General features: G+C 41.6%; 1 protein-coding gene across 1 annotated transcript in view; it reads right to left on the bottom strand.

Annotated features, from left to right (window-relative positions):
- The window catches only part of ATXN7L1 (ataxin 7 like 1), a 280,551-nt gene that overhangs the window by 54,823 nt on the left and 211,997 nt on the right, over positions 1 to 13,731 (bottom strand). Inside the window, 1 exon segment of the mRNA XM_043966547.1 lies at positions 13,364 to 13,589. Coding sequence (XP_043822482.1) covers positions 13,364 to 13,589 — 226 coding nt within the window.

The raw sequence follows: 13,731 nt of genomic DNA, 5'->3' as shown, positions 1-13,731 counted from the left end.
GGGTCACACAGCTAGTAAGTGTCAAGTGTCTGAGGCCAGAGTTGAACACAGGTCCTCCTGAATAGAAGGCCGATGCTTTATCCACTGCACCACCTAGCAGCCCCCTCTTCCTTTGTAACAAGAAAAGAACAATAATTCGGTGATGGAAAGAGCACCAGCTCTCATGTCAGTGCTTCCAATTCTACCTTTGGTACTTATTACCCAGGTGAGCAAAGGCAGTGCTTTGCTTCCCCATGCCTCAGTATCCTCTTTTTTTTTTTTTTCTGGGGCAATGGGGGTTAAGTGACTTGCCCAGGGTCACACAGCTAGTAAGTGTCAAGTGTCTGAGGCCGGATTTGAACTCAGGTCCTTCTGAATCCGGGGCCGGTGCTTTATCCACTGCGCCACCTAGCCGCCCCCAGTATCCTCATTTTTAATGTGTGTGTATAGGTGTGTGTGTGGGGGGGGCTGGATTAAGAAGACTCTGAGGGCCCTTTCAGCTCCTTGATCTCAAGACACAACGTCTACAGTATTTCGTTCATGCTTTTAAGAACCAGTGTTAGGTACTCAAATTCAAGTGATGTTTTAGGATGGCTTTTCCCCCCCTTTTAGGTCTATGTTATGGAAATGACATGCTGGGTAAGGAAAGGAGGAAATATTTGGAAATGCAGGTGATATAAAAACAAAACATTAATAAGAAACAGCGGGGCAGCTAGGTGGCACAGTGGATAGAGCACCGGCCCTGGAGTCAGGAGGACCTGAGTTCAAATCCGGCCTCAGACACTTAACACTTACTAGCTGTGTGACCCTGGGCAAGTCACTTAACCCCAATTCCCACACCAAAAAAAAAAAAAAAAAAAAAAGAAACAGCAAAAAAAAAAAGGTAATAAATACCCTAGGAAGAAGTTGGCATGAACAGGCATGGAAACAAGTAGCATTGTTCATATGAGGTGGAGAAGGGAGGGAAGGGAAATGAACATTTGCATAGCATCTACTATGTGCCAGGCACGGAGCTTTTATCTCATTTGATCTTCCCAACCTTGCAGAGTAGGTGCTATCGTCATCCTCATTTGACAGATAAGGAAACTGAAGCAAACAAAGGTTTGTGAATTGTCTAGCATCACAGAGCTAAGTAAGTGTCTGAGGCCACATCTGAACTCGGGTCTTCCTGACTCCAGGCTCAGTGTTCTATCCACTGTGCCACCACTGCCAAAGAGAAAAATATTCTGGTGAGCAATTTTTAAAAATGATGCTCCACAATATTCGACATGGTCACCTTGTTCTTTACTTTGGCCCCTAGTCTTATTAGGCCATCCTTACACAGAGCTGGTCGTTCCTCATCCTTTGGTTCCCTTTTCCTTTCTGGTGTGGGTAATGGTACCCTTTCCTCCTCCTTGTAGAACTTCATCTTTTTATTTCTGAGGCCAAGGTCACATGGAGTTCAGAGCCTATCTTTCAAGGTGTGGGCTCTGCCCCTAGCTTGGCCTCATCTGAAAACTGAATGAATGAGAGACACTTTAATGTTGAAGGAGCAGTAGCGTTCTTGTCCCCGATGCCTCACTGGTGGAAGGAGGTATTTCCCAGTCAGCTTAAAGCTACCCACCCTCTTTGACTCTTCCTCACCATCCCCCGATGCCCAACTCCTAACCCTGTACCTGGGTCCCTTTGGTCCCTTCCTTCTTTCCCTCCCCTACGGCTGTCTCTTTTCCGCAGTGGGGTGAAGGGTGTGGACGAGGGGTTCCCAGCCCCAGAGGCAAAGTGGACAGAAGACTAGCTTGGAGGGAAGGTCTGAGTTCAAGTCCCATCTGTGCACACCTATGGCAAATCTAGTGACAAATGGCCCAGGAAACTAAGTCTACAGGTTGCAGATGAGTGGTTGAGCTGGATCGGTGGAGGGGCTTCAACACCAAGAGCTCCCTATACCAACAGAATCATGGGTACAAGCATACAAACAAGCCAGCCCATGTCACTTCTTATTTTTTTCCCCACTCTCCTTGAATTGGGAGTGAGAAGACTAGACTTCAGGGGCAGCTAGGTGGCACAGTGGATAGAGCACTGGCCCTGGATTCAAGAGGACCTGAGTTCAAATCCAGCCTCAGACACTTAACACTTACTAGCTGTGTGACCCTGGGCAAGTCACTTAACCCCAATTGCCTCACTAAAAAAAAAAAATAGTGCTCCCCGATCTATAGTGCTATGGGAGGCTGGACTAATGCGTATGTCCAGGCCTCAAACACTTAAAAAAAACACCTTATCTTTCGCCTCCCTTTCACAGTCAAACTCCTAGAAAAAGCAATTTACTTGTCTTCACTTTCTTTCCTCATTCACTTCTCACCCAACTGAGATTTGGGTTATAATCTCTTCGTTGTGGTGGTGGTGGTGGTTCAGTCGTTTCAACCATGTGTGACTCTTTCTGACCCCATTTAGGGTTTTCTTGGCAGAGATACTGGAATGGTTTACCATTTCCTTCTCCAGCTCATTTTACAGATGAGGAAAGTGAGACAAAAAAGGTTAAGTGACTTACCCAGGGTCACACAGTACATGTCTGAGGCCTGAATTTGAACTCAGGTCTTCCTAACTTCATGCCCAGCACCCCAATCCACATTACTCAACTCAAACTGTCCTCTCAGAAGGCAGACAATGATCTCCTTGCTAAATCTCAAAGCCTTTTCTCATACTTCTTGACCTCTCTGCATCATTAGATACTGTGGACCACTTCCTTCTCTGGGATATTCTGTTTTCTCTCAGTCAGTCTCCTTTGCTGAATCATCCTCCATGCTCTGCCTACTAGCAAGGAATGTTCCCTAAGGCTCTTTCCTAGGCCATTCACTTTTCTTTTTCTACAACCTTTGTCTAGCTGATTTCCTCACTTCTCCTGGTTTCAATGATAATCTTTAGGCTTATGACTTCCATCTGGCCCTTGTCTCTCTCCAGAATTCTCATACTACATCCCTAATTACCTATTGGACACCTCAAACACGATCTCATAGGGCATCTCAAACTTGCCACTTCCAAAACAACGCATAAACTTTCCCACCAAGCCAATCCCTCTTCCTAACTTCTCCATTAGGCTTGAGGATGCCACCATCCCTTCTAGTTACTCAGGTTCACAACCTCAGCCATCCTTCCCTCTTCACTTTTCCTCCTGATCCCTCTATTTCAATTAATTGCTAAGCCTTTTAAATTTGATCACGACATCTCTCATACCTGTCTGTTTGTCCCCTCTTCTCCACTCATGGCCAGTAACTTAGTTGAAGCCCTGGTTGCTTCTCAATTGTACTACTGCCCTAGCCTTTGAACTCTTCTGTTCTCCAATCTATTCCCTCTTCACACAGCTGTCAAAATGATAATTCTAAAACATGTTCTGACTACATCGCTCACCTGCTCAAGACTCTTCATTGGCTCCCTATAGCTTCTTTTTCTTTTTCTTTTTTTTGGCGGGGCAATGAGGGTTAAGTGACTTGCCCAGGGTGACATAGATAGTAAGTGTCAAGTGTTTGAGGCTGGATTTGAACTCAGGTCCTCCTGAATCCAGGGCCAGTGCGTTTTCCACTGTGCCACCTAGCTGTCCCCCTATAGCTTCTTTTTAAGATAAAATACAGATTCCTCTGGCATTTAAAACCCTCCACAATCTGGCTCCAACCTATCTTCCTAGCTTGATCTCACATTACACTCCTCTTCTCCCTCCTCCCTTCCCCCATGTTCCAGCCAGGCTGGCCAACTTGTTCTTCCTAGAATATGACATTTCATCTCCTGTCTCTCTGCTTATGCAATGTGTGTGCCTAAAACGCACCCCCTCCTTACTTCACCTCTTGAAATCCTTAGCTCTTTTTAGGGCTCAACTCAAACACCACCTCTTACATGAAGCTTTTCCTGATTCCCTTAATTGCTAGTGACAATGCTCTCATTACTTTGTAAACATTTTTTGTACACATGTGAATTTACTTATCTGTATACATCTTGTTTTCTTTGGTAAATTTTAATTCCTTCAGAATTTAAAAATTTTTGTCTATGTCTCCTCAGCACTTAACATAGTCCTTGACACTTAATAAATGCTTATTAAAGGAAAGAAGAAAACAAGTATTTATTAAGCCCCTACTATGTGCCAGACATTGCGCTAAGTGCTTTATAAATATTATCACATTTGGTCCTCACAACAATCCTGTGAAGTAGGTGCTATTATTGTCCCCATTTTACCATTGAGGAAACTGAGGCAGACAGAGGTTAAGGGACTTCCCTAGGGTCACATAAGTATTAAGTGCCAGAGGCCAGATTTGAACCCAGATGCCCTATCCACTGTGTCACCTGGTTGCGTCAGCTGAAATGGAGATAGAGCCTGCAAAATGTTAACTCTGTGGAGCATAACATTTTCCTAATATGGCCAAGGATTGTTGAGAAATAGCTGGAAAAAATAATAAAAGAAAATCCCAAGATTGTTTAATTTATCTTATTTCTTCTCCACGTCCTACCCTTGGTCTTTTTTTTTTTTTGGGGGGGGGAGGTTGTTTTTTGTTTTTTTGCAGGGCAATGAGGGTTAAGTGACTTGCCCAGGGTCACACAGCTACTAAGTGTCTGAGGCTGGATTTGAACTCAGGTTCTCCTGAATCCAGGGCTACTGCTTTATCTACTGTGCTACCTAGCTGCCCCCTACCCTTGGCCTTTAATGGAAATCTCTTACATCAAAGCACATAGAATTATATCTATTTCTTTTCTCTATCCAACCCCCTGATAATCCTCGCTCCCTAATAATATCATCAACTAGGGGCAGTTAGGTGGTGCAGTGTATAAAGCACTGGCCCTGGATTCAGGAGGACCTGAGTTCAAATCCAGCCCCAGACAATTGACACTTACTAACTGTGTGACCCTGGGCAAGTCACTTAACCCTCATTTCCCTGCAAAAGAAAACAAAATAATATCATCAACTATAAGGACAATGATATCACAATGGATAATGGTACCTTTCTTAATCTTAAAGAACTCAACATGCTTTTGTCTCACTTATCCTTAGACTATCCCTGCAAGGTGAGGGAAGACCAGTCCCATTTTCGAGTAAGATAACATGAAGGAGGCACAGAAGATTTGAGTGATTCAGCCACAGACACGCACAGTGAGTCTGTCAGTGATCTGTTTCCTCAATTTGCTGTTCTGTCTCCTAGACTCAGCTGCTTTTTTGCTCCTGGAGCTGTCATTCCTGAGCAACAGTCTTGCTTCTGGCCCTTGCCAATACAATGGAAGGAGAGAGTAGCCAACCAGGTTTCTCCATTGGGCAGCTAGCCAGGGCCTCTCATTTATAATTTTCCTTTCCATAAAGTATTGGGAAGATTTCCAAAACACTTCCACTCCCACTCCCATCACTTCTGGGAGGACGTGCCTCCCATCTCGAGGGAAGCCATGCTTTTCAGAGGATGGGAAAAACATACAAAAAACACTCTACCACTGCCACAGTGTGCATGAAGAGAGGGCAACAAGCCTGCTAATTTTTCTTTTCGCCCCTTTTCTTTCAGAATAGCAGAACTAACTTCATTTTAAATAGCTGGGAACATTTAGTATTCAACACACAGTTCTGGGTTGATAGGATCTAGGGAGAAAGCAATAAGCCATTCCAGGGAAGAAAACCTGTTCTCTTCTTTCCTCTCATATATCAGGGCCAGTTTGAGTTCTTGACCAACTAACTGGCTGTGCTAGACCAATTCAGTCACAGCAGCAACAGGAGTAGGAAGAGAGTGATTGATTGTAAGCCCATGCCCCTGCCTGGTTGGCTGTGTTCATATGGCTAAAGGCTGAAGCTTACGTCATGGCTCAGAAGGCCCTGGCAGATGTGATCCACTACTAGTAACCTAAACTAACCTGTCCTCATCTGGCATTGTTTTCCCTATAGGCTTTGTAGCAAAAGTCTTCAAGATTTTGCACATGGGTTCCTTTTAGCTGTAGCTATCTCAAGGAAAGCTATCTACAGGCAAAATAAATGATGTGAGCGAAAAAAACAAAAACAAAAAAGAGAGGTCCTAACACTTAGAAAGAAGACTGGAAACCTCTGAAGCACTTTGAATGCCTGTTTGGGGCTATCCTCATACAGAGAGACCTTTGTATCAAAGAAGTATTTTTTACCTTGGCTTTTGCTCTTAGATTTTCTGAATAAACATGGCAGCTGATTCGGAAATGACTGCTATGTCTACCACCAGTTATTTCCTCTCTGCTGAGAAAGAATTAATTTACTTTTGTATTATGTTGTTGAGTTTTTGTCTTTATTTGGGGGGGGGAGGGCAATGAGGGTTAAATGACTTGCCCAGGCTCACACAGGAGTTTTTGTCATTTTTAGTACCTTCATGATTTTCTATTTCAATGGTTCTTCTCAAACAGAGTCTCTCATGAATATGCTGAAATTATGAAAGAGTTCATAACACATGTGACTATATATAATAACTTTGTCCAATGATTTCCTGAGTTTTAAGACCAAGTGAGGCATAAAATAGGAATATAAAAGCTCACCTACAGTGTTTCCTAGTATCATGGAAGACGTCCATAATGAAATCCAAACAGGAGGATTCCCTATTGATGGTGTTTCCAAATGCTCTAATTTGCAGATGGAATGGTATTAATCATATCAAGTTCTGGAATGCTACAAAGCCTCCTCTGTGAAAACCATAACAACATGAAAGAGACTGGTCTAACTATCCACACTAGAAAAATAAAGTGGATGAATAAACATATTGTGACAAAAAGCTAGACAGACCAGGTGTAGTACATCGAAAACGATCTGGGATCAGAATTGAGTAGTGGGAAAAGCACACAGCATTTGGGAAATAGCAAAGTGCTTTTAATAGTACTAAACTGGGGCAGCTAGGTGGCACAGTGAATAGAGCACCGGCCCTGGAGTCAGGAGTACCTGAGTTCAAATCCAGCCTCAGACACTTAACACTTACTAGCTGTGTGACCCTGGGCAAGTCACTTAACCCCAATTGCCTCACTTAAAAAAAAAAAAGAGCACAAAAAAAAAATAGTACTGAACTGCTTGCTGCTAAAAAAAAGTTTTCTTTTACCATCAATATTTTCTTGGCGCTGAGTGCCGAGTTAGGATTTTTGGTTTTTGTTTCTCTTTTTTAAAGTCAGTACTTTGTTCCTATGATTAGTTTTGCTTAATCAACTTTAAGGTAACCTTATTCCCATAGCAGAGAGCCTCACCTCTCACCCTGTATGTCAACCCTTTCCCTGGCTTTGGAGTTTTATTTAATGTGCTGATTTATTATTTCTTTCTTTAGTTATCTTTTTTTTTCTTTTTGAATTTCCCTTCTTTCCTCCTCTTGGGCAAGCAAAACTAGCAAAATAACATGCACAATGATAAAAATGATGCAAATGAAAAGAACCACCACAAAACAATCAAGAGGAAAGTAGTAAAATGATAAAAACAACTATTTTAAGGGCGCTCTCAGAGAGGGAAGCAGGGAGAGAGAGAAACCAGGGGAAATCTAGGTGACATAAAATTAAAAACTATCAATAAAAATCTATTTTAGGACAGCTAGGTGGTGCAGTGGATAAATATGCACTGGCTCTGGATTCAGGAGGACCCGAGTTCAAAATCCGACCCCAGACACTTGACACTTACTAGCGGTGTGACCCTGGGCAAGTCACTTAACCCTCACTGCCCTGCCCCCCTCTCCCCCATTTTTTTTAGTGAGGCAATTGGCGTTAAGTGACTTGCTGAGGGTCACACAGCTAGTAAGTGTTAAGTGTCTGAGGCCGAATTTGAACTCAGGTACTCCTGACTCCAGGGCTGGTGCTCTATCCACTGCGCCACCTAGCTGCCCCTTTTTATTTTTTAATTTTTTTTCCAAAAAATCTATTTTAAAAAGAACAGAATGTAGCCTTATAGGATCTTTTATAACAAGCTGGCTCCTACTCATAAATGAAAATTATTGAAGATTCCTTGAAAAATGGAACTACAGAAAAAACCCTGTTCAACAATACTCTGATCTTAAACATCAGATGAGCTAAAACAACAACAATACCAACAAGGTTATGAATGGTTACCAAGGACAGTTAGTGAAATAGTGAATAAGAGTGCCAGTCAGGAAGACTGGAATTCAAATCCAGACTTAGATACTTGCTAGCTGTGTGACCCTGGGTAAGTCACTTAAACCTGTCTGCCTCAGTTTCCTCATCCATAAAATGAGCAGGAGAAGGAAATGACAAATCATTCCAGTATCTTTGCCAAGAAAATCCCAAATGGGGTTACAAAGAATTGTGCATGACTGAAATAACTGGACAACAAATGGTTACCAAAGGCATTTGCCACTGTGATGAGATCTAACAAAGAACTGAAGTTGGACAATGATTCCCCATAGATGCAGAAGTCCCCTGGATGCTACTGATTGCAGATGGCATTGTACCAACTGCTTCAAGCTCTAGAATACTGCAGAGTCCCCCAGAAAAGAGCTATAATGACTCAAGGTAGTTTGGCCTGTATATCCACATCCCAAAGACCAACTGGATTAAAGAATGTCTATTGCCCAGATTACAATGTGTATTTGTATGGATAGCCTCCTATGGAGCCTCTCCATTTTTATCTATTTTCTCCATATATCTGTATACATATATGAATATATCCATTCTCTCTCTCTCTCTCTCTCTCTCTCTATATATATATATATATGTGTATATATATATATATATATATATATATGGACTCTACAGCACAAATAGCCAAGCCAAGCCTAGAGCTGAATGAAAGGAGAGCATGATGGATTGCCTTTGAGAAATTTCAAAGCTCCTTTAGTGACTCTGAGGACCCCATGAAATCAAAAGCCCACATTTTAATGTTCATTAATTGACTGACAAAACATTCTCCTGTTGTTACTGTATGGGAGAATACAAGGTTGTTTTAAAAAATAAAAATTAATATCCCACAGAAGCTAAGGTGAGTGTGAGTGAGTTATAACATATAATCCATGAAAAATTCTGAAGAATAAGAGAAAAGATGTCATCAAGGAATGGTACGGAAGAGAAGATGGTCATGGTAAGGGCAAGGGATGATACATGGGTAGCCAGACTGCTCCACTAGTACCTTTGTAATGTTAAGAGAAAAGAAATAGGCCTCCAGCACACTGCATAGACCAACATGGTATACTTATGGAGGAAGTAGAGAAGAATCACCTAGGATGGTAGGCAAAGAAGGGTTGCAATCTGCATTGTTGGGAGTAATTTCCAAATAGAATCACAGATCCATTTGAACATTGATTATATATGGGAATCATGGAATAGCACAATCTCAGAAGAATCAAACTTACAAGTGATACAAAGGGCAATAGAAAAACATATGTATACGTAAGTAAATTTTAACATGTTACAACCAGTGAGTGAAAATTGGTATAAAAGGCACTGCCAAGGATATGTTTGATGGAAAAGAAGGTGAGTCAGTTTCTGTTGTAAGAATGAGAGACTATCATGAATGGTAATGAAAGATCCACAGGAAGGCCTAAACAGCACTGGATATCCATCCAAAGGATAGCTGCCTTTCTTTGTATTTCCTATGCTTAACACAGTGCCTTGTACACAGAAGGTATTTAATAAATGCTCATTGACCAACTGATTCTCTAAGGAGGACCTAAGGAAAGCCGAGAGCAAGTATGAGGTCTAGAAAGCTAGAATTCTACATTGGTGGATTGATCAAGGCATCCAAGGGTGAGAATTTTTTAACCTATTAAGCCCAAAATAAAAGTATACAGACTCTTTAAAGTCATGGGAAAAGTTCTAGGGGGTCAACTTGAATTTTGTATAATAAAAAAAACCTTTCATTCATAAGTATTTCTAATCTATTTGAGAAAGCCTGTCCCTTGCCTCCAACTGGTTAAGATCATGGATGACCATTCTCAGGCAGTGTTTATTCTGTCATGGCTTTCAGAAAGCTGATATAATTCCCAATTTGGAATGTCCAAATTGGATTTTAGGATCCCTTGGCCTAAACAGGGATTTTTTTCTTGCTCTATTCTTTTTATGTATACAGCACTCTTCTCTTGCTGAGATACCAGGCTCATGAAACTGTTTGTGAAGGAGAGAGGAGAATTCTATTTGCTTCCCATTCAGGTCCAGTCATGGTTAGATTCCCTTAAGCATAACCATGCAACGGTATTTTTGCAATTACTGAGGAATGCCACTTTTGGGGGGGGGCGGGGCAATGAGGGTTAAGTGACTTGCCCAGGGTCACACAGCTAGTAAGTGTCAAGAGTCTGAGGCTGGATTTGAACTCAGGTCCTCTTTGAATCCAAGGCTGGTGCTTTATCCACTGCACCACCTAGTTGCCCTGGAATGCCACTTTTTGCTGGAGAACACTAATTTTAAAGGTTTTCTTTCTGTCAGTAGCTCGGTGAACTAAACTTAAATCACAGAATCAAGGCATCTGAGGGAACTTCATGGGTTTGCTTGGTTCAGCTTTTTGCCTTCAAGAGACCAGGTAAAGCAGCCAAAATGGGTGCTTGTCTATCTCCAGGAACACAGAATCTTAAATCTTTGCCAGCTTTTTCCAATATTTAATCACTCTTCTAAGTCAAAAAGTCCATCCTGGGAGCAGCTAGGTAGCGCAGTGGATAAAGCACCAGCCCTGGACTCAGGATGACCTGAGTTCAAATCCAGCCTCAGACACTTGACACTTCCTAGCTGTGTGACCCTGGGCCAGTCACTTAACCCTCACTGCCCTGCAAAAAAAAAAAAAAAAAAAGTCCATCCTTATTTCTAAACATTTTGTCTCTTGCATCATTTGCTCTTGTTTTATCCTTTGTGGAGAGGAAGATCAACAGATCAGCATTCTCCTTATAACAAACTTGCACCTATTCATTACTCTTCTCTTCCTCAGGATAAGTCTAAGAGCAGCAGAGTGGTATGGAAAGAGAGCTGAACTTGGAGACAACAGAAAATTTGGTTTGAATCCTCCCTCTGGCAATTATTGGCTGTGACGCCTTGGCAAGCTATTTAATGGACAAGCCTCAGTTTTCTCATTTGTAAAATGGGGACAATAATGCCTTCAGAATTTAGTTTGTAAGATTTCTGTAGGGATCAAATGAGATGATGTGTGTGAAGTGTCTGAAAACCTTAAGGCACTACTTAAATGCCAGTAATAAACCCAGTTTTTAACCTTTTCCTCAAAGCATCTATTTTCAATCCTTTTGAAAATTTTTATTACCAATTTCTAGGCTTGCCCACAGTAGGTACTCATAAATATTTGTAGAATTCAAGTGAACCTCTCTAGTTTTTACAAATCCTTTAAAAAATGTGGAGACTGAAAATGGGAAATAATAAGTTAGACTAACAGCTAATACATGGGAAGGATTCCTTTGTTCTTTGTGTCCCATGCTTCTTGCTACTATGTTGTTGTTGTTTTTTTTTTAGACTTTTCTTTTTTGGGTGGGGAAATGAGGGTTAAGTGACTTGCCCAGGGTCACACAGCTAGTAAGTGTCAAGTGTCTGAGGCCGGCTTTGCACTCAGGTCCTCCTGAATCCAGGGCCAGTGTTTTATCCACTGTGCCATCTAGCTGACCCATGTTAATATATTTATGCTTTTGTGTGTGTGTGTGTGTGTGTGTGTGTGTGTGTGTGTGTGTGTGTGTGTGGCCCCCATGTCCATCCCAAAAATAAACTTCACTCTACTTGAAGGTCCGTTTCTCTAATTTCCTATCATCTAAGGCATCAGCAGTGCTGACTCTAGCCAAATATAATGAGCATTTCTTTCCATTCTTTCCTCCAAGTCGCTGATAAAGATAATAGATAACAATGACTACAGGACTCATCCCTATACGTGTGTTGCTGTTGGGCCCACAATCAACCACTTTTTGAGTGTGACCCACTTGGTCGGTTGCGTATCCTCTGAACTAAAGGATGAACCAGAACCCTGGGATTTTCCTGCTTCTGGAGGAAGACAGCATGGGGAAAGAACCAAAGTCTTACTATGAAGGGAAGATGCAGGACATCTATTAGCTTTTCATTGTCTATAGGGTCTGTGTTTCTATCAAGAAAGGAAATTCCATTAATCTGGAAATGATTAGAACTTCACTAAAGCATTGTAAATTACTTACTACCAAAATCCTGGGGTTACAAACTGATCGACAGATGATTTGTTCTATCTTTCCCAGGAATAACGTTCAACCTAATGGTTCATAATGATCATCATAATGACCAATGATTAAACTGTCCCCCATCCCTAACCCTGCCGAATACAGGTACTATATTTGCCCATCTCATACCACTTTCACAAGGTCCCAAAATTAAGGGTTAATGATTCTGTAATAATCACTCCTAGTTCCCTAAGCATCTTCAAATGCATATCATCATGCCCATGGAACAGGGAGTCCCTTTTGGAGATATTCTTCAAACATTTCCTTTTCTGTTCTATTTGGCTTTTCCTACTTTCCCATCACAGAGGGAACCTGTTCTAGTTAACTAATCGAAGCAAAGTTGGTTTGGTTTTGTTTTTTTTTTTGGTAAAGACAGAGGTGAAAAATTGCACTATCCTCTACATTTTTATAGACATTTGTAATTTGCTTTCTTTCAAAGGAGTGACATTTTTCTCAGTCATCTGTGGCTTACACACCAATATATATTTTTTCCCCCTGTATTGTGAGTGTCCATCAGAGATGTGACCCCAAAGTTCATGCCAGAGAAAAGTTCAGTATGAAGCAGAATCCCAGCCTCAGTTTCCCTCAGTAGAGGAGGAGCCTCCATCATGAGAGTGGTCTTTACTGCCCAGTGGGTCAGTACTTATTCTCTGTAATGGGGTTCCCTTTTTCCATTGGGGAAGATTGCTTATAGAATTTTTGGGAGAGGGCTAGGGACTTGACCTGTGACTTCATTGATATGGGTTTCTTCAAAGATGAGGAAACTTCCTCTGCCAATGCAGATCAGCACTTTTTCTGAAAGTTAAAATGCCTAGGGCACTTTGAGGTTAAGGGGCATCCCCAGAGTCACATAGCCAGTATGTGTCAGAAGTAAGACTTTAACCCAGGTCTTCTTGGTTCCCAGGTCAGCACTCTATCCACTATGCTACTCTGCTTTTCATATGGAATTTTAAATATTATTATTTAGCATGAGAAACTATAAGTTGGCCGAATAATTAAAGGCTATTTTCTGGCTTCCTTTACTTGGGCATCCTTTTCCTTTTCCAGTAATAGAAGAAAAAAATTTCCCATATCGAAAAATAAAACTTTTTGGCCCCTACTTTTATTCTAGCTTTTAATTCTGGGTCATCATTTTGATTTTCCTTCTTTTCTCCTCATTTTCCTAAATCTGTGACATGATGCCTAACCAAAAAGTAAATACCATGTTTCACCATGAGGGCAATAAGGAATCAGGGTGAAAAGGCAAGCAAAGAGTTTGGTGTTTCCAGCACCCAATGACTCACCATGGTTTATTATCCCTTGATGCTTTAGAAGAAAAGACTGTGTGCTGTTTGCTACTGGAGGTAAGTAGATTGTCTTTGGGCGTTTTGAATGGCTTTGCGTTGCTGCTGACAGGGTTATGGCCGCTGATACAGGATTTTGCTTTCACTTGTAATAGTGATGTCCTGGAATTGGAGGGTGGTGATGCTGGCGAGGGAGAAGGTTTACACATCGAACTGTGTCTTCTTTCTGGGAAGGGAAGAAAGGAAAGAATTCAGCAGGGGAAGAATCCCCTTTCTTGCATTCCTCCCACCTGTACACACACAGACGGACATGAACACATACATACTGCAGAGAGGAAATTCCTCTCTTTGCCATGTGCAAATCACTG

The sequence above is a fragment of the Dromiciops gliroides genome, chromosome 5 (genome assembly GCF_019393635.1).
Source record: "Dromiciops gliroides isolate mDroGli1 chromosome 5, mDroGli1.pri, whole genome shotgun sequence".
NCBI lineage: Eukaryota > Metazoa > Chordata > Mammalia > Microbiotheria > Microbiotheriidae > Dromiciops > Dromiciops gliroides.
The sequence above is the reverse complement of the archived record's forward strand: the minus strand, read 5'-3'. Positions and strand labels throughout refer to the sequence as shown.